General features: G+C 44.5%; 1 protein-coding gene and 1 pseudogene across 1 annotated transcript; one reads left to right on the top strand and one right to left on the bottom strand.

Moving 5' to 3' along the window:
* Positions 1–1,171: 1,171 nt before the first annotated feature.
* On the bottom strand, positions 1,172–1,656 carry LOC115323144 (annotated as a pseudogene).
* Positions 1,657–7,978: 6,322 nt separating this feature from the next.
* LOC115323142 lies at positions 7,979–19,303 on the top strand. Its single transcript, XM_029983488.2, has 5 exons — positions 7,979–8,077; positions 12,326–12,338; positions 12,757–12,779; positions 13,242–13,360; positions 18,526–19,303. The coding sequence occupies exons 2-5, from the start codon at positions 12,328–12,330 to the stop codon at positions 18,877–18,879; spliced, it is 507 nt and encodes a 168-aa protein (XP_029839348.2). The 5' UTR covers positions 7,979–8,077; positions 12,326–12,327; the 3' UTR covers positions 18,880–19,303.
* Positions 19,304–20,614: the final 1,311 nt, after the last annotated feature.

The raw sequence follows: 20,614 nt of genomic DNA, 5'->3' as shown, positions 1-20,614 counted from the left end.
GAAAGATATTCGCGTTCCTTTCGAAGCTTTCGTTTTGCATAGCGCGCAGATCTGCGGCCTTCCGTCAACACTAAACTTAACGAGATAACGGAGATCACCGGCTTCGCGGATGGCCGCACCCCAGGAATACAAAACCGCGCAACCACCAGATTTCAGAGATTTTGACAGAAGGCAAGTTAATGCAGCGTAATGAATATACCACTTTTTATAAGCGTTAGAATAGCTCAAAATTTAGTTTACAACGCTAAATTATTACTTTTTATATTCCTGAGAGTTTTCTGTCTTCGCGATTACCATTCCGACTGTCGTCTTTCAGCTGGCAACATTGGTTTCTTTCTCTCGTGTTCTGTCGCTCTCTTTCGCGATCTTTCACTCGGGACCCAGGATGTCGGCGCACTGGATTTGCCATTCCTCCTCACCCACCTTTACCCTCCTGGTTCACGCCCCTCCGTCTGCGCTCCCCAAGCTTCAGCAGTGTGCCTCTTAGTGCGCTGAAAGCTATCACCACTATCTTTGCTGGCTCAGCGCGTGCGGTGCAATGAAGCTCGCCGCACTCGCCGAGCAGGCAAAGATAGCGGTGACAGCTTTCAGCGCACTGAGAGGCGCACTGCCGAAGCTGGGGGAGCGCCAATCGAAATAGGCCACGTACCCTCGCCCCTAGGTTCACTTCCAGGCGGTGCAGCCTGTACCGCGAGCCACGCGCTCCTGTGTTCTCATTTCATTTTTCCCCGATAGTACGTCGTTTGTGGAGCGGGCACTTGGGGTCGTTTTGCCTCGCTGCATACCCGACCCGGAGGTATCACACGGAGCCAGCGGTTTCAAGAACAAGAAACTACATTTAATGGGATATGGACTAGACGATGAAGAATACTAACACAAAACCAACGAGCACCGGCGGCCCTTGAGTCTAGCCAGCGACTGCCCGTGCGCCGCCTCTCATCTTCATTATCTAGGCGGCGCGCGCGATGAGCGCGTGGCCGGTGTGACGTCGCCGCCATGCCGGGAAAGTCCCCCCCCCCCCCCCTCCCTTGTGCCCTGTAGTCGGGCAACTAAGCTGAGGAGCCTGTCAGGGAGCCCACACAGTTCACACAAATGCCGCGTATCACTCTATTCCTCCAGACGTCCCTTCCCGAGCACAACCTACGAGTAATCACCAAAAACGTCGTTTTGGTTACAAGTATACCGCTACAAGCACCTGCGATACTCTAAGCCTTCTAAGGTCTTCATAGCCATGTCTAACAGGGAATACATTCTGTGAAAATTCGTTGTTCATAAAAAAATGATGCGGTTATTGTTTTTAATTGTTGAACACGTTCTTCTTCTTTTCTTTTTTTTCTTTCTAATCTCGATTTTTGACACATAGTTGCTAAATTCCTAAACCAGTACAAAGTCTATCTTGCACAAAACACTTCTTCAACCGGATTCCATTTTCTCTGGAGGCGCCAGGCCGACTACACTGTTTACAACGTTGTAATAACTTTCCTTTATTATTTGCGTGGGAGGTGATTTCTTTTATTTTTTATGTATACATTATTGCCAGCTGCCTTTTGGCAGGCAGTGCAGGAGTGGTTACATACAGTTTGTTTTTGTACATGTAACATATCATAACATGAACAAAAGCATCAGATAGAGAAATCAGTAAGGCAGATATTACATGCAGTTGATAGAATGCGTACCAAGAAAAGAAAAAAATACTGTTGCACTCAGGAGTGAAGACAACACGTATAAGACGAAACAAAGTTGTTAGCAGGGGACGTAAACATAAACATAAGGCACCACAATCGCCGGTAAGATATGCCAAAAGTAGTGGGGTGCTACTGTACATACACTTCCTCCTGAAAGAGATCATGGAAAATACAAATAAAATAAACACACTTCCCTCACAAGTAGGTCAAAGACATTCTGGGATAGCAGGATTGTGTTAGGTTATATATCGTTTTATCGGGTGTAACATTGTACGAAAACTTGCATACCTAATCCTGCGTATTTGCACCTGACATTACCAAAATAACGAGATTTTAAAACCTAGTTTGCATGCCAGCCATGTGCTTGGTTTTGTCCATCCAAAGGAGCAGACAACGCTAGAAGGTGAGAGAAGAGAAGGCTTTCTCCTTTCCGCTCTTTCTAGTACGCGCCAAATTACAGCCTTACATCCGACGTTCCCAGCCTTCTTTTTTCTTACTGAGATGAAAAGTAAAAAGGTCATCTCATGGTCCCTTTAACGCCCGCTTCGGTAACTAGTACCGAACCGGGCGTTAAAGAGACCATGAAATGACCGTTCTACTTTTGCCCACGTAACTTTTACATTAAACCGTCAATGTTCACTGAATGCCGAACGGGCATCCGGTTTCGTCTCGGTTTATTAACTTCTACACACAAAAAAAATGAAATATCGGCTTTTTCTTTCTCTCCAACTGACCGCAAAACAAGCTACGGCGTAATTTTGACGGTCGTGACGTACCCTGTTTCCGGAACCGGAAGTTCTCTCGGCAGATAGGAGAATGGGAGCGTTAGCGGCAGTTAGCGGCGGCGAGTTGGCGGTGTGCCGGTAGGTTTTACTGCGCTGATGGCGCGGATGTCACCGATGTATTTTCTGATTCTGAATCGGCGCCTCTCATCGCCGCGATAGCCATGGACACATCGCAGCTGAGCGAGATTCAATTAGATATGTTACGCTACAGCGACAGCATGGGACTAGTCCCATACGCCAATATGCCTGTTGGGAAGTGCGGTGAGTCTTCCACTGAAGACTCCAGAAGTCAACCCAATTGTCATTGTTGGTAATAGGCGGCCCGTGTCAGTCGTTTGCAAAGCGACGTAGATAGAGACTGACGGTCGCGGCGTTTTTCGAGGCCTCGGAGATGCAGTTGCGAGCCGACGTTAAGAAAGATACGTTTTAACTACGAGCGTGTCAGCACGTGCCACGTAAATGCCAGTTCACACTCGGAGCGGACGCGCGCGTTTGATGGAAGTGCTGTATTCGCGCTGTTGGTAAGCGCTTCGGGACCGATAATTACGATTGCAACTCGATACTGACGCGACACTCGGCAAAGTAAGGTTGGACCGGCATTGCACGTAGCTCCCACGAACTGTTATAGCTCGACAGTGACGTGCAGTCTGTCAGAATAAAAATGGCATACTAATAACAAAGTGTACATACCGTGTTACGAAGGTAAACCATACGGCGTTTAAGAAGACAGAATCGACGAGAGTAACTTTTCGACGACAGTGTTCGTCAACACTGCCTCGGAAACCAAGCGGAAGAGATTGACCTCACCCCTTAATCTAAACTTGAGGTCACCGATCAAAATACGGGAAGGGTCGACAAGGGTCGCGCGGGCATATTCCATTCAGCACGCCAGCCGGCCGGTCGTGGGCAGACGCTCTTGGCCAAGTACCGTCGAAGCAACGGTGCGCCGGAGTCACGGTGCCTGCTTCGGGGTGCCTGCTAGGCCTATCTGCCGAGCTCGCTTGGCCGCGGGTCGGTGAATTCGTGGCCGTTCTGACTTTTCTCGGGTGTTTGTGGATCGAGCGTTCTTGTTCGTCGTGGTCTGTTTCATGTACTTTTTTTCTTGCTGCTTGAAGTCGGGACGCGCGAGAAGAACACTTCGCGGCCAAGTAACTGAGCCCAACGCTGTCGGCGGTCGGCCCTTCCGCCCCTGCTTTGTTTACCACATGATAGATGGCGCTTGGCTTTCAGCATTATCAAATTTGGCAATTTTCGTCACATCTCTAATTATGCTACAAAATGTAGATCTGAATATTACTTAACAAAACGTTTTGGAAACATTCGCCGGCTATATATTGTTTACGATCGCTGTGCTGGTGAGGTAGGCTCTTACCAAATAGGCGACGTGAATTCGGCTGACGTGCTGCGTTTCCGCGGATGCATCGCAATGAAAAGGCAGAGAGCTTTCAAAGGAAAGAACGCGCAAAAGAGTCCAGTTTTCCTTTAAAAGTTTTATTGCGAATAATTTCTTTGGCCCCCTATATTTGTGTTTTCCTGTTTCTTTTCATACCTTTTGCGGCGTGCGGTGAATGAAATTCGATTTTAAAATAATTTCATGGTCCCTTTAACGATCTTCCGCAAAAGTTACTGCTGCAGAGGACTCCGTACAATGCAAAATGACAATAATCTGGCCTTCTGTGGGAATGATGATGATGATGGCGGTATTAATACTAATAGTAATAATAATAATAAGCTTTATTTTATTTGGCCAAAAACAACCACGCGGATCTTCACATTATCTCTCACAAGAAGATAAAATTTATTTTTTCATGTCGTATGCAGACTGATCTAGTGAAATACACGTAATAGGGGGAAACAAAAACCGAAGGTCGGTAATGCTAGGCGCCCATTCAAAGCTTCTGCAAAGCGTCTACAGTCCGTAAGGGGTAATTGCGAATTCTGTTGGGTGCCACCGCCACTGAACCAGGTTTCTCAAAGTAAAATACTGTGAACGACGTATTTCTCGCCGGCTCAGTATTTCGCGATTTGGGTCAAGGCTAGTTTTAAAAATACTTCACTGCTTCTCATTTTCATGACACGGTGGGATCTCAATATCGATTCCAATGTGTTTACATTTTACCGGAATTGTTCGCGGGACCTATTTTGCGCGAATTGCAGGCGATTCGCGAAATTCGCGAAAAGTTGATCTTCACGAAAATTAATGATGAAAATAATCCCTGGAGAAGGGGAACATTTAATTGCATTATAATTATAACAAAAATTAAGTCGTTTACTGTACGCCACGGTTCGCTTAACTTGCGTATGCCGTGAGTGCAGTCTTCAATTGATGATATGGACCCTCCACAGGTCTGCGTCCACTACCACGCCATCTGTGTAATGGCGTGCGAACTGAATGAGAACGCTCCACCCCCCGGACATTGTTGTTGGATGTTAAACGGGAAAGCGACAGGGTGCAGCAGCTCCGAGTTTTCATGTCGTCTATATTGCACGGGAAAGGTACTCATAAATGTATTTCAAGCCTTCTTCTGGAATAATCTGCTACTTTCTTTGGTCTTACAACCGACGATGATTGCAGTGACTAGTGTAGTGACGGTAATGTTTTGTTCACCAAAGTTGCACCCTTCCCAATGTCCTATAAACATGTTGGCCCACGCTCGATTGACGTGGATCTGTCGCGATATGTTCTAGTAATGCATACACTAAAACAATTGCAAAAGATGTCGTTCGAACGTATGACAGGGAAGCAAATGAGCGGTTCTCTTTTCGGAAACTAATCAACCGTGCGGTGGGATCAATGTTACGTGAATGCTAAATGACGAATCGTAGGTTGTCGTTCGCTTCTTTACAATCATTGTCGATTTCAGACGAGCTAACTTCGGTCAACCAGAAAAGCCTAATATTTCGACGACAACACGCGAAATCACTGCCCTTTGTCTCATTTTTAGACATTAAGCCACTCTTCGATCAACGATTTCTCGCTCAATCGCTTCCATTGGCCTAGAAGAGATGCCGAAACCAGTCGGGGAACGTAACCCCATGAATAGCGTATACTTATATTGCATGGAGGAACACACAACCCACACCGCAAGGTTTTTCTATAGTGAAGACGGCCTAAAAGCGATATCAGAACCGTGTGCCTTTTTCCGATTGGGTGGCACTATACTGAACTGTAAAAAAATCCGTGGCTTTATTTGGCGAGCCGCCGCGCACCACCCCTGCCCACTCGTGCCCACGCGTGCCCACCTATGGCGTGCGCGCAGCGAATAGAAGTATTTAAGTGCGCCAATCCTGGTGGCGTGCGGCTCAAAGGCGGAAGCAATGCGGATCGCAGGTTCGTCTGCTTCTTTTGCAGGTGTTTTGGTGACGTCAAAACGCAGAGCTCTGGTTTTGTTGGGAATGAAGGATAGTGCGTAGACCTCAAGGCAGCTACCCTTAGAGTCTACCCACTACCCTTCCATCAGGACCAATCGAAGCTCGGCGTTCTGACGTCACCACGACCCCCGCGAAAGAAGCAGAAGATCAGGCGCTAGGCATAGTTACCCGGTGCGCACTCCACGTGCACCCATGGCGCCAAGTGAAGACAGTCCAAGTTTAGCAAAGCGAACGGTAAAGAGGAGACGACTTCCTATCTAGCGTTCGCTCGGCTAAAGTGAAAAAAGGCGGAAACCGCTTCCCATAAACTCAGAACCTATCACGTACTATTGCAACTGCCTAGCTCTAGAAACAAAATTTGTAACAGGGTAGTATTAATCTAAATATCGTTCTGTAAATTCTCGTGGTTAAGGAACCGGGCGCCTTTTGAAGCAAGACATAATTGACCTTTTTCGGAGAATTTTGTGCGAATGCCCGAACTTGAGGAGAGAGTAGGAAAAGGGAAGGCGCCATCTTTGCGGGCTCTCCTCGTACGCTGCCTGGCTTCGCTCGCACTGCTAGGCGCGTCCGTCCGGCACTGTCGCGATGCCTCACCGCTGCTCGGCTGTTGGATGTACAAACAGCAAGGAAAACACGCCGAACGTGAGCTTCTTTAGATTTCCGAAAGCAACCGCGCACCTCAAGAAGAGAGAAAAATGGATTCAAGCGCTGCGACGCCAGAACTCCGACGGGACACCTTGGCAGCCATCTGCGAACTCGCGTGTTTGCAGCGTCCACTTCATTGGAGGTTAGTTCATTCATATTTGTTTGAACTCAGGATATACCCGTCATACTCCGTGCAGGCTAGTCATTCATAGCAAAGTTTTTGTTCCTGATTTTTACGACGCAGGGGTATCTTCACGAGACCAGAAACACCCAGACTTCGCTCCCTCCTTGTTTACAGGGAAGTCGACACCTGACTCCGCACCGAGTTTGCTTGCACGGTACAGCAGGGCAGCGAAGAGGCGGGTCGCCAAGTCGTTGTCACAGAAAACAGATCTTTACGCTGTCGCATAGTGTAAAGAGCAGGCCAGCTATGTGCTGGCATGTTCCGCTCAACCTGCAAAGTATATATTTACGCTTGAAACTCATTAAAATATTGAATAAAAAATGTCCTACTACAAAATTTGCTATCAACACGTCACCTAGTTCGATAAGTAGATAGATGACATAGCTTGGCCCTTTTTAGTTGCATGCTGAAGTACCACAAAAAAGACGAAAACGACAAATCTTGTTTTTTGTTTTGTTTTTTTAGACAACTTATTGCGTCACGCATAAAATATGATTAAAGGACTGGCACACACGGATCTTGATACAGATCCGCCGAAAGGATTGCGACTATGGGGCTCACACTTACAAATATTGACACGTCTTGTCATCCTTAAGACACATTATTACATCGCCACGGGTTTTACCGAAGAAACAAACTCACACTGCAACTCAGTCGCAAGACGCTTGAACGATATCGGCGCTCTTGGAAAGCGATATCAGTTGCCTGTAATGTCCCTGCTTCATAGACGGTACACACGTGCTCCTTACAAGGTGAACGGTGTGGTCGGGATCAAAGTTGTTAACCATGACCTTCTTGACGTAGGCTTCTTTGAAGGCCCATCCTTTCCGGAGTTGTCTGCAGTCCTTCGCCAAGTACCGATCGACGTACGCTGTGTTGACGACCGGTACCGATGCAGCATCGGCACTCCATCCGTCTTGAAAAGCGTACAGACGGATAAAGTCCGAAGTGTCGAAGGCGGTTGCTTTACTCGATCCTCCGGGATCGTCATCAGCCATTTGTAGAGAACGACAGCCGGAAGACAGCGAGGAAAACTTTCCACAACGAACGCACCAAAACGATCGCGTCTAGGAAGACGGACTGAGCCCGCAAACGTTTTGAATTATCCCCACGAGGGTGCGCCATGGTCGCTTCAACGAACTCTGAAAAAGGTCAATTGCTGCGCAGCATCACGTGAAATCCTCATGTCTGAACTAGGCTAAGGGTCGAAGAAACGTGATAAGATTTTGAGATAAGTTGGAAAGCGCAAATCGATTGTTCAGTTCGCCGAACAGCGATACATAGTGTCTTGCGTAGAATAGATAAGATAACACGGTCCTGCGAGAAAAATAATAGAGTTTGTCTCAACAGAAAGCATTCTGAAAGCGGCGAAGGCACCGTGGTCTCAAAAAGCGAAGATCTCGAAGGTAAGACCTTACCGTAAAAATAAATCGCTTAAATAGCTACAGTCTCGTAAGGACTTGTAATATGTTGCCCAATTAAACTTGGCGTCAAAACGTGCAGGAACTCGTGTAGACCCGTGGAGACGGTGTCGGACGTATTTTTTCTTGCTGTAAGACCCTATTAAATTGGACTGCGCCGCCGCTGAAGTCCTAGTTCTCTTAACTTGAACATAGCGTAACCTTCCCAAAACTTTGACCTCGCGTAATGGGCGTACGGTAATGCCGTGCATAAAGGAGATTGAAAATGAATAAAGGGAGGAGTTAAAAATTCGCCTCTTAAAATTAGGTTTCCGATGCTAACATTACCGGGATTGTCATTTGAGACGTGCAATTAACGGGACTAAGATTATTCAAACCTAGTAAATGTTTTACACGCGAGAATGTGTTGCTTGGTGTGCTGTGAGCTCTGCACAAACTCTCGGTCTGGTTCCTAGATTTATGTAAATAGAAATGTGTATTAACAAAAACGTTCTAAATATAGAACTAAAGGGATTTTCTCTCGGAAAAAAAATTGAGGTTCTGTGGATATTTAGACAGCGTGTAGTAGGTCCGCCATTTCAAAGTTGTGACAAGTGACTCGCTGTAGATGAGAGATTTAGCCATTACGGTACAACCGCTAGCCTGGGGTTTTTAACGTGCAACACGCAGTAGTGATACACGACCACACGCCGATACGATGCTCATCCACATCGAAACGGGCAGGGGTGGCGATTGAGCCCAGGGTCGCTGGGTTTTGCAGCTCGAGCTTTCGCTCCACGTGCTCGAAGCTGGTGTGCGCTAGCCCACTCGGCCACCGATCCCCTATCTTGCGGAAACCGGACACATATTTGTATTTGTATTTATTTGCCATTTTGTTTTGGGGTGGCAGGGACAAAAGGTGTATTAAAACACCTGACTCAGGTCCCGTACCCCATACAGGTTTCAGAGCGGCGCAGCTCTTGTAACGAACACACAGCACATATACAAATAAAGCACAAGAACACAATAAAAATAACAATAAATATGTACATTTCTAACGCAATGAAATGGCTGGCAGAATTTTTTTACAAGACTTTATACATGCTTGAAAATGTAATTCTTTATTCTTTTTTTAAATGTATTTGCAGATCTTGATTTAGTTGGTATATCAAGAATTTGTGGATGCATATTTAAAAGTTGTGTTAATTGCTGCTTCAATGTTTGTTCCCCATAATTAGTACGTATTTGGCCTCTATCATATTCCACACGCCTCAAGTTGTATTGGGTGTCTCTTAAGGGAAATTGAGTAACAATGGACTCCGTGTTGCTTTTAAGAGAATTAATGGTTACTTTCGCGAAGTTGAAAAATATTAGCTGTTGGATAGTGAATAAATTATACTTCTTAAAATAAATGCACGTGTGATCATTATAACACAAGCATGCAATGGACCGAATTGCTTTTTTTTGGAGTACTAAAAGTTTTTCAAGGTTGCTTTTTGATGACGTCCCCCAAACCAATGAACAGTAATGTAGGTGAGAGTGCACAAGTGCACTGTATAGTTTGCGCTTAAGCCATGTTGGTAGTAAAAGTCTTAGTTTATGTAATATGCCGATTGAACGTGAGAGAGTCAAACATAGTTTAGATACATGAATTGTCCAGTATAAATTTTCGTGAAACCATACACCCACGAGCTTTATGGATTCAACCTTCTCTAATTTGTTTGAATTAAATATTATATCGATTTCATAATTAAGTGCCTTGTTTTTTGCCCTGAAAATAATATATTTAGTTTTAGAAATATTCAATCTGGTTTGTCACTAGCCACGTGGATAGTTTGTTTAACCAATCATTTGATACACTTTCGAGATGTCTGAGGTCATTGTGGGAGAAGAAAACGTTCGAGTCGTCTGCAAATAATACCATGTTCGCAGAATGCGAGATTTGTACAATATCATTAATATAAACAAGAAACAATAATGGTCCTAGAATGGATCCTTCTGGGACACCATATGCGATTTCTTGAATATCAGACTTAATGCCGTTATAGATGGTAAATTGTGAACGAGAGCTTAAGTAACTGCATATTAATTCTAGCGCTTCGCCCCTTACACCATAGGTACTCAGCTTTGTTAACAATATTTTGTGCTTAATTGAGTCGAAGGCTTTTCGAAAGTCAAGAAATATTCCGATAGTATAGTGCTTATTTTCTATATTGGTTATAATTTTATCTTTAATGTTTAGAAGTGCCATTTCCGTCGATTTATTCCTTTGAAATCCGAACTGCTGTTCTGAAATTATTTTGTGTTTTGTAAAAAAACTAGTTAGTCGACTATTTATTATTTGTTCCAATATTTTAGAAAAAACGGGTAACACAGAAATTGGCCTGTAATTATTTAAAACGTTTTGTGCACCACCCTTATGTATAACGCAAACTCGCGATACTTTCATTCGGTCTGGGAAACGACCTACTAATAATGACATGTTGCATATATGTGCTAGCGGAGTGGATATTAGTTTACAAATATGCTTAATTGATTCCGATTTGAGGCCGTCCTCCCCTGCAGCAGTACTGCTTTTAAGACCATTAGTCAGGTTAAGTACTTCTTCCTCATCAGTTGGACGCTAGAAAACTGAACTGATGATGTTGTGACATATGTACGAAGTGGCATTTCCGTCATTGGTTGGGGGAGACGAAGGTGCACCTGATTTGAGAAAATGTTCATTAAACATATCTGAGAGCTGCTTTCCTCCATAGCTTATGCCATTTATTTCAAATTCAGGGGGAAGCGGATTACTAGGTTTTGAAATTAAATTCCTTACAGTGATCCAAATTTTCTTGGGGGCATCTAGTATGGACGTAAATTTATTAATATAAGATTCACGTCGAGCCTTTTTTAAATCCGAGTTCAATTTGTTTTGAATTTTTTTGTAGTTGACCAGGATACTTTTATCCTTTAGCTTGATAAATTTATCGTACAAGATATCTCGTTCTTTTATTCTTTTATAGAGCGTGGGAGTCACCCATGGTTTTCTTGATTTCTTATGTTTTCTAAGAGTTTTTAATGGGAAGGCTTGATTATATAAGGATATGATCTTGTTCAAAAAAAGGTTGTACGATACGTCAGGATCGCTTTCATTATACACAAAGTCCCAATTATTATTTGACACCAAACTGTAAAATGTATCAAGATTTGTTTTGTTATTAATGGGTCGGTAACGTTATAGTGGGAGCCGGCATAGACCTATTTATGAATTTTTGAAAAAAGCAAAAAGATGGCAGGTGGTCACTTATGTTCCATGTTAACACACACCCCGTAATTTCATTTTGACCACAGTTTGTTATACATAAATCTATTACAGTAGCAGTTTCTATAGTAACTCTCGTAGGTATATCAACCACATTTAAAAACCCGTAACATTCTACAATCTCCATTAGTTTTGTGGATGATTGGTTAGAGGAGTTAATATCATTATTGAAGTCACCAATTAAAGTCAGCTTTAGACAGGAAGACGAAGCATAATCTAATAAATTCTCAACAAATTCAAAAAAATTTGCCACGCAACCTGATGGTGGACGATAAATAAGAGTTATAATCATCTGCCCGCATTTAACAGTAAGAGACTCATAGCCGCAGAAAAGATTAAAGAATATTCAGTGAGAACATCGTGCTTAATGACGTATCGAATATACAAAGAAACCCCTCCTCCCCTCTTATCTTCTCGGTAAACACTTTCAACTTTGTATCCCTCAAATGAGACAGCATCATCTTTGCCGCTAAACCAAGTTTCAGTGAACGCTAAAATATCAAACTTGACATTCAGGTTGTGTAATTATAAGTAGAGCTCTTCAAGATCTTGCCAAATGCGTTGCTGAAAAAATAAAAGTAAGTTAGGTGTAAATCTTTTTTCACTATGCTCTTTCTGCATGACGCGTTTTTTTTCTTTTTTTTAGTATTGCAAGGACATTTCTTTTTGGATCTTTCTTGTTGTTGTTGCTTTTTTACTTTTTTCGTTTTAAGTAGGTTGGGGCTTCATAAACCGAAATGCGGGTTGGTTGACTAAAATAAGACGAATGTATATCTACTAAAGAAGCAAATCACAAGTACAAGAACCGGAGTGAAAGATACGAGTCTGCGGTTTAGATAGTAATTATTTTGCTGTTTAAACAGTAATTTGTTAATGAGGTGGTTAGTAGCACAATGCCTTCAATCAGTATCTTTGCTCAAACCTATTTTTTATATTCTACTTCGCAGGCATGGCATCCACGTAAGTAAACGTTTTCCTATACTTCTTCACTGTTATGGTGTTTTTAAACAAATGTGCATAAGGATTCACTTCATTTTGTGCCAGATGTCCCTTATTTCCTCTGCATTGGAGTGTCCGCCAGATTGAGAAAAAATATCTGCGGGAAACAAAGATTGATGACCTGATCCGAGACAAGCGCCGAAACCAAAGTTTCGAGAAAAGTTGTGAATGCGGCATTATGTAATCGCGCTTGCCAAGTTTTTCAGTACAAGTTGCTATAGTGAATGTTGCAGTGACTTCTAAACTTATGCGCAATATTTTTAGAGCTAAAATATTAAATAATTCTATTCATAGTTATGCAGCTGCCTTCTTTTACAATGCGGAATTTACTCATACACTTAAAATATTCATTGTCCATATTTTATTGTATATTTTTCAGCAACAACCCAACCTCAACGCAGGGTGAGTGGCTATGCGATTTGTGTAAGGTAGATTAGATCGATGAATCAACTATAAATATAAACGTTTTACAAGATTAAACAAGAAAATGCGAATTGTCGCATCCGCTATAACGCTTGACGTTTTTATAGTTTTTTTTTTTTTTTTTTTCAAACGGTGTTAGGGCGTTTTACAAATATAAAGCGCCAAAGTCAAGAACGCACTGACGGAACCAGCACTTGTTTGATCAGTGTGTATTTGACCTTCGCGATACCAATTTGTAATATGAATATCCTCGTAGCCGACCTTAATATGAAGGCGGCTATGTTGCGTACTTACCTGACAATTAAGCAACATTATTCAAAATATATCCTTCTTTTTTTATTTCCATTACATATACAATCTGAATGACATTACTTTGTGAGCTTCTCTTAGACCTCTCAGAAAATCTCGTAATATTTATTCTCCCTCTTGCTTATCCCAAAGACCCCAAGATCACGAGAGCTTCTCTGGGTGAGGAAGCACAGCGCTTGGGTCAAGTTCTGAGGGAATACTCAAAACGGTTGAATCCGATCCTCCGCGAACAAGCGCAAATGACTGATACGGTACGTATATCAATCAAGTAATTGGTGCTATCGCGGTAATTTTTTATTTGATCGATTACGGCCCCTGGTGTGAGCGTCTTTAATCTTGAAATACACGTTGGACGCTGATTTCCAAACATTTTACGCCTGTCTACCGAAACCAATACTAAATGGAAATGTAGTAGGCGAGGTATATCGAGCATACAGGGTGCGAGTACGTGAACGAAAATCAAAGCGCCAACTGTAGCACGGTCACGTAATGCGGGCAAAATGGTGCCGTCACGAACCTGAGGACGGTAGGTGCAACGTGTTTATTTCTCATTGTCGTCGCGGTAGGCGTCGTCGAGGCCGCTGACGACCACCGCGAGTTCCTGGTGACCCGTGAAATAAGTGCGTAAGGCGAGGCGCTGCATGCGCGTGCCAGTTCACGGCGGTGGTGGCCGTGAACTGGGACCGATGAGTACTCGCTTGGCGAACGCAAGCATCAAACGACCGGCGCCGTTAGGAAGAGCGCTCGGCTGTGACGATCCAAGGGAACGATCGTCACAGCTGAATGTCCCCGCGACATTCAGCGGTGAAGGGAGGAGATAATGTTGGGGGGAGGGAGTCGAGAGACGAGCGGAGAGAGGAAAGGTGAAGCAGAGAAATGAAGCGAGTAGCTGCCAGGGGGCGACGAGTTTGAGCACGACTGCTTTACGTTTCGAGTTGGGTACGATATGTAGAGATGTTAAAGTAAAATCAAACGCGGTGGAAATTTTTAAAACGGTCGAACCTTACACGTAGCAGCTGGATACTGCCGCAGCGAGATTTCGTATAACGAGAGTAATGTTTGAACACAAAAGTTTGTAGCAGACGACAGGAAGACTCTCTCTACGTCGCGCCGTTACTCGCGGGACGCCGCGGTGCCCCCCCCCCCCCCCCCCCCCCTCTTTTCTTTCTTCGCTCAGTGCGGCCAACGGGAAGACTCGACTTTTCTCTCCTCGCGCCAAAATAAAATATAGGAAAGCTTTTTGTTTGCTTGTTGTAGATTGTTTTTCATAGCGGCGATTACAGTCGGCGAGCTTGAAATCTCTGCAAATCGTCACCCGTGAAGCTATCGCTTTATAAGCAAACATGACCGAACTTACGGGAAGAGTATGCTGCTTTCGGTTGGCCATTGCTTTTGCTCGTTTTGGTGGACCCGCAGTGAGTAGCGCGTGCCGTCCTTAAACACGTTAAACTACTTCGTGAACGCCAGGGCATCGGCAGTGGGCACCTACCTCCCCCAGGCGCCGGACATACGCGCCGAGTTTCCCCGCAGGGGTCCCCAAGCTGGGGATTGGTTTTAGCAGACAACCTTCCGAAAGTTTTTAATACGCTTCCGTCAATGCGACGCGAGTTTCTGCGAAGTCCAACTTTTTAATGTATGGACTTCTTTGCTTTGGTATTCGAGGTTTCTCTCGCAGAGCACCGTGTCAGCTTGTAATTCCACGTTCCGTAAAAGCCCGCTTGTCACCTGTCGTTGTACGGAGATGATCGCTCGAGGCACCGCTGGCGCCGAATCCTCGCGTTGGTCCCCTTGCGCCATCTGTTGGCAGCACATCAAAGTAGGCGAGCACCGTCTGCTTAGCTACGATCACCGAAACTCATCGGCGTTGGTAGCGTCCCTTGTCTCGAGATAATCGTAAGAACTTCACTTGTGACATTTGGTTCGTGCCAGTGCGCATCGGCAAGTTAAAAGTACGAGACTGGGGCGTTTCTAGAGAGTAGCTCTCGCCTAATTGCTCGCTATTAAAGCGAGAGTCGTCCAGCACCCACCCTAAGCATAGCAGAAGCGGAAGTATGTCTCTCCTGTTGTTATGGCGTCCTGAAGTGGCACAAACACCCTGTATACATTTCGAAGCATTGAGCTTATTGACAGAGACAAAATAATGCAACATCCGTTTGATTTACGCAACGTATTATAAATGAGATTATACCCTCTAAATGTACAGACAATCAAAGTTTTCTTGTTTTACCAGGAAGTTGCTCCACTTTCACTTAAAGACATCTTAAGAATATTGTAATTTTTATTGAAAGGCTTGAACCATAATTTTCTGGAATAATATTGAATGTTGTAAAATCATATATAAAACGTATGATATGACTGCGGGAAAACTGGTCACAATTAAAAAGTCAAGATGTAAAAGTATTAAAATATGTGTACGCTCTGAGAAATGCCTGCGCGTTTGCTTACCCACAAAACACTCAGAGAACCAATCTCTGCGATCTACGAAATCAGCTCAACGAATGATGAAGCGGAACATCTGTTCCGACCTCAGAATTAAGTCTGCGCTGTGGCATCACGCAATGCAAGCATGACGCTTTGCATTGCGTAATGCCATAGCCCAGACTTCATTTTTAGGTCTAAGCGGATGTTCCCGCCTCATCATTCGCTGAGCTGATTTCAAAGATCGCATAGAATGGCTCTTTGAGTGTTTTGCGGGTAAGCAAACGCGCAGGCATTTCTTAGAGTGTATTTTGGATCTATATATGTAATATGCACGATAGTATAATCATATAATTATTACAATGAGTGACACTTGCGCAAAATGTTTTAGTGCTCCTGTAGTTTTAGCTTGCTTATGAAAGGGGATCATTTGAAATCAGATAGTAATGTGCTGCCCACCGTGTTGTCGATCGCGTCAGACGGCACAAAACCGAAATCTATAAAAGTGGGCGCTCTCTTACCGCTCATTCACAGTGGAAGCGGATCCGCGTTCGCAAAGCGGTTGCGAACGCGGTTTTATAAGGATTCGGTACAATTGCACGCGCTCTTGATGTCATCGAGTGCGCGTGCAATTGTACTGGATCTTTATACAACCGCATTCGCAACCGCTTTGCGAACGCGGATCCGCTTCCAGTGTGAATGAGCGGTTAAGGAGGTCGGAATTTGTTTATCGAGAATTTCTTTTTCTTCTTTACAATTTCGCCATTACTGTTTTTCATATATATATATATATATATATATATATATATATATATATATATATACATTTGCATGTTAATACATACAAATTTCTTAATGTCGGGTAATTGCATGAATTCAGTCAAACACTCGTTGACTGATAAGCATTTTGAGTACTAAGCAAACCGAGTGCACATTTATTCACCAGGACAAGTGTTTCCTTCCTGTGGCACCTGCCACCGAACTGAACTTCGCCACATCGTCAACTGCTTAGCGAGTTTAACGCTACTTTATTGGCTAGCGTGTAGCCTACGTTGCTAGTTAGTTACTTACTCGAGTATCACTGCCTGACTGGAAGTAGCTTGTTAATGTCGTCCCATAAATGACGACTTTGCGAGTCAACGGTAAATCACTAAGAAGTTTAAAGAGCAACTCCACTCAAAAAGTCTACCCTATCGAAATGACTGATATCGCTTTAGGGGGGCAAAATACGCTCATACCCAAAATATCACGTCAAACCGACGCCGCATTACCGATTAAAACCAATATTAAAGATGTTCTCCCGGCTCGGTTAGCTGCCCGAAAGCGGGTGAGCAACGCTGGCACCGGGTGAGCTAGTGAAGCAACACTGGGCAATGACGTAGGTTTAGTCCTCCGCTCTCGTACGGACGCCGCGGACGCTTCGTTTTCCGTGGCATTCAGCGATTCTGCTGACGGCAAGAGGTGCTTACCACGTTATCCTGTGTTCTTCTATTTTTGTTAGCGTCCAGGCAGTTCATTTAACTCCAGCATTGCTTTCGCGACAGCGCTGAAGAGAACAAAGCGGTGCTGCTCGCTCACGCGCGTGTCGTGGAGCCGGAGAGACTCGCCGGACTCGCGTTGGGCAATGTGGAGCACGACTTGTAGTGCTGTGCGTTACACCAACAATCCGGTGCGCAACCCGGAGCTGCGGTTCCACAAGTTCCCAAAAGACCGGAAGAGGCACAAGGTGCGGGTCGGTGCTGTTCGCCGGATAGACTTCGGAAGACCGTCAACTTCGAGTTCCAACGCGAAGCTCTGCTCCCAGCACTTTGCGTCAGACACCTATACACGGGATCTGCGGCTGCTGACTGTTGCGTGTTTCTTCACGAAACACGCGTCTTTGAAGAACGATGCGGTGCCGTCGCTGTTCGCGTACCGTCCGCCGGCTGCTCCAGCACGATCGGCCGGACGCAGCAGGTCGCGGCTGATCTAAGTAGCGTGCACATAAAGGCACCTTACCTTAGCAACTTAGACCGCTTGTGGATACATATGTCCCTATATCTCCCATTATTCCTTTTTCTCTCGGTCCGCGAGCAAGAAACAAATACAGTCACGGTGCGCCGGCACTGACCGCGTCATATTTAGAGCAGTCGGATTCGGTTTTTGGCCGTCAAATTTATAAATGCACGCTAAATCTTACTACTTTTGGTGCATATTAACAAAGTGAAGCGGTAAAAATGAAAATGTGCAACTTGCCTTCTGTTTTGAACTTCAAGTGCGACTGAGCCGCATTGTCGGTGCGTCGGCACGGGAGCGTGGGACCAAAACTAGGCCATGCCGGCGACGCTCCACTAGTATCAATGTTGCCAGGCTGCTTCAGCCGGTAGTTTCGGTTTCGCCGTGCCGCCGTAACGATACTTGTATTCGCGATATCTACAAAACTATACACACTACCGAAAAACAAATTATATCTCGTGATTCAGGGTCACCGACTTCGACTAAATAGATCATAACCCAAAAATTGTAAAAACGCAGTGGAGTTGCCCTTTAAGGCTCTGATGCGATGTTAATTTTTGGGGGGAAACATAAATGGCGCCTGGAATGACTACAAACTTTTGTTGAAAAGAAAAACTCAGTGACATTTAACGCACTTAAATATATAAATGAAAAAGTACTCGCACAGGGGAAGAAACATAGAGTTTAATGTGCGTGGTCACTGATCAATTCCATTCTAATTCTCAAGACTACGGTTTCTGGTTTGATGTGCATCGTTCTAAAATACTTAATACAGATATCTTGAGGCAATCTGACAAGCTCGAGTAGCCTTCATTTCGCAATGACCTGACCGTGGCGGGCCGCCAAAATTCCAATAAGTTAAAAAATTCTCGTAAGAACTCGCAGATTTTTCTATTTGTATCAAAGATGATAGCTTAATATTACTATTAAAAGAAAAATAAGATTGCACGTGAGCTTCTTTCTTTGTTCATGCGATATTTGAACTTTTCCTATGCTTATGCAGGCCACTGCTGAGGAACTAAGAAGCATGGTTAACCTTGCGAAAAAAAAGCTTGAAAACACGATTCCAACGGGAGAAGGCATGAAGACGGCCAAGGACACCATGACGGCTATCATCCTGGAGAAGATAAACAAGAACGTCTTCGAAGACGTAGAGAAGTTCAGCACATTCATTGCCGCAATGTCCGATGACATCGGCGAGATAGGCGCCGGCATTATTGAACAAGGGACCAAAATGTGCGATGGCACGGTCATCGAGGATGGACTCACAGACTTTGATAAGAAGTATCTCTGGAACTGCGTCGAAGCGTTTAGATTTACTAATATTCAGAAAGAAATTAACGAGCAAGCAGGCTAGATGTGTTGTTAAACTTTTTGGGCTGTGTAAGCGTAATCAAATTGCTGTTAAATGAAATTATATCCTACGCGCGTAGAGTTTAGGTCGCAATAAATAATTTATCTTTGCCACCCATGTTATTTCGATTACCCACTAGTGGGAACCAGAACTGAAATGTTGAAAGGTATCAGCTACAGGTTTACTACATTCTCCTTGTGCGCACACGAAAAGGCCTAGCGTCTCGATTGATTGCGTGGTGGAAGATGTAGATTGTTTATTAATCGAGTGGCGCATACAAATAAATTACACCGATCAGCCAACCGATGTGCAGCTGCTGTCGACATGCAAGATATATTACGTTATATGTTTTGGACTGCATAGGTTGGACAGAAAATTTACGGCAAAATATTACGTTTTTGAAAATAAAGCATGTATATTGTATGAATACAGGTTGCTAATTGTCCTCAATACGAGCAGTGCGCTACGTCTTCCTTTCTCACACTGCGCTCCGGTGGTGACATCATGTTCCTCCACTGCTCAAGTGCGGCGAACCCCGCCGGTTTTACGACGGCTTCCGTGACAAAGCATCTGCGTGGCTGTGCTTTCTTTGTGTTTTATTTCTTAGGCGCGTCCACTTTGACCTTGAGCGCCCCGCCGACCCGGTAGCCAAGCGTCTGTGTGACTGTGCCTTTCTTGGTGTTCTATTTCCAAGGCGCGTCCACTTTGACCTTGTGCGCCCCGCCGACCACCGCAGCGAAGCATCTGCGTGGCTGTGCTTTTCTTTGTGTTTTATTTCCAAGGCGCCTCCACTTTGACCTTGAGCGCCCCGCCAACTGCCGTAGCGAAGCATCTGCGTGGCTGTGCTTTTCTTTGTGTTTTATTTCTAAGGCGCGTCCACTTTGACCTTGAGCGCCCCGCCGACCACCGTAGCGAAACATCTGCGTGGCTGTGCTTTTCTTGTGTTTTACTTCTGAGGCGCGTGCTTGATGACGTAGTTTTATTACCATCTTTCGGGGACAACACCGACGGCTTTTGGCGTAATGGGCCAAGTAAGGCTTTCGCCTTAATAAATTATTTTTCTAATCCCACATTGGTGTACCTCTGTTGCTTATTTTTAATGGGGCGATTGAAATAATTACTCAGTTTAATCTTATATCTGCATTGGGTCCAGAGAGAGCAGGTGTGATATTATGCATACAGGCTATAAGCTACCGCACGTTTCCAGTGGAATCGGGCGTAGGTTTCATTGGAAATTAAACCATATAAAAACACGTGTTGACATTAACACAGAGACAATAGCGGTAACTACTATCTGCTTTAATATGCACCATTTCCGCCTGAAAGGGGCCCTGCAAAGACGTTTTGACTGGTTTTTAATTTGCACCGAACCTGAGCGCACTGAACGTAGTAACTTAATGGAACTTTTCTTTTCTCTAATTTCGCTTTATTTTAAAAGTTATAGGCAAATTAAAGTTACAGAAACAATAAAAAAAAAAAACTTCCTTCATGACGTCCTTGGTTGCTTTAGGAGCCGTGAACGAAAGGGGGATATTGAGCTCACCGAGCGCTCACGGCTGCCGCACTCCGTGTCGACGGTTTGAGAGGGCGCCACCAAAGCATGTTCTGGATAGGCTGTATGAAGCGGGCAGGCAGTTCGGCTCGCATTGCATTTGCTACACCACTTGACACTAATTAGGCATGACACCTCATCGGCCACAAACGACAGCAAACACGGCGTAAAGATCAGTTCAGAACG

Source organism: Ixodes scapularis, unplaced genomic scaffold (assembly GCF_016920785.2).
Source record: "Ixodes scapularis isolate PalLabHiFi unplaced genomic scaffold, ASM1692078v2 PGA_scaffold5__190_contigs__length_132052651, whole genome shotgun sequence".
Taxonomy (NCBI): domain Eukaryota; kingdom Metazoa; phylum Arthropoda; class Arachnida; order Ixodida; family Ixodidae; genus Ixodes; species Ixodes scapularis.
Note: the sequence above shows the minus strand (reverse complement) of the source record. Positions and strands in the feature narration are given on the sequence as shown.

Coding starts and splice junctions, on each gene's coding strand:
- LOC115323142 (XM_029983488.2), top strand. Junction 12,780..13,241: donor CAACCCAACCTCAACGCAGG/GTGAGTGGCTAT, acceptor CTTATCCCAAAG/ACCCCAAGATCACGAGAGCT. Junction 13,361..18,525: donor AAGCGCAAATGACTGATACG/GTACGTATATCA, acceptor ATGCTTATGCAG/GCCACTGCTGAGGAACTAAG.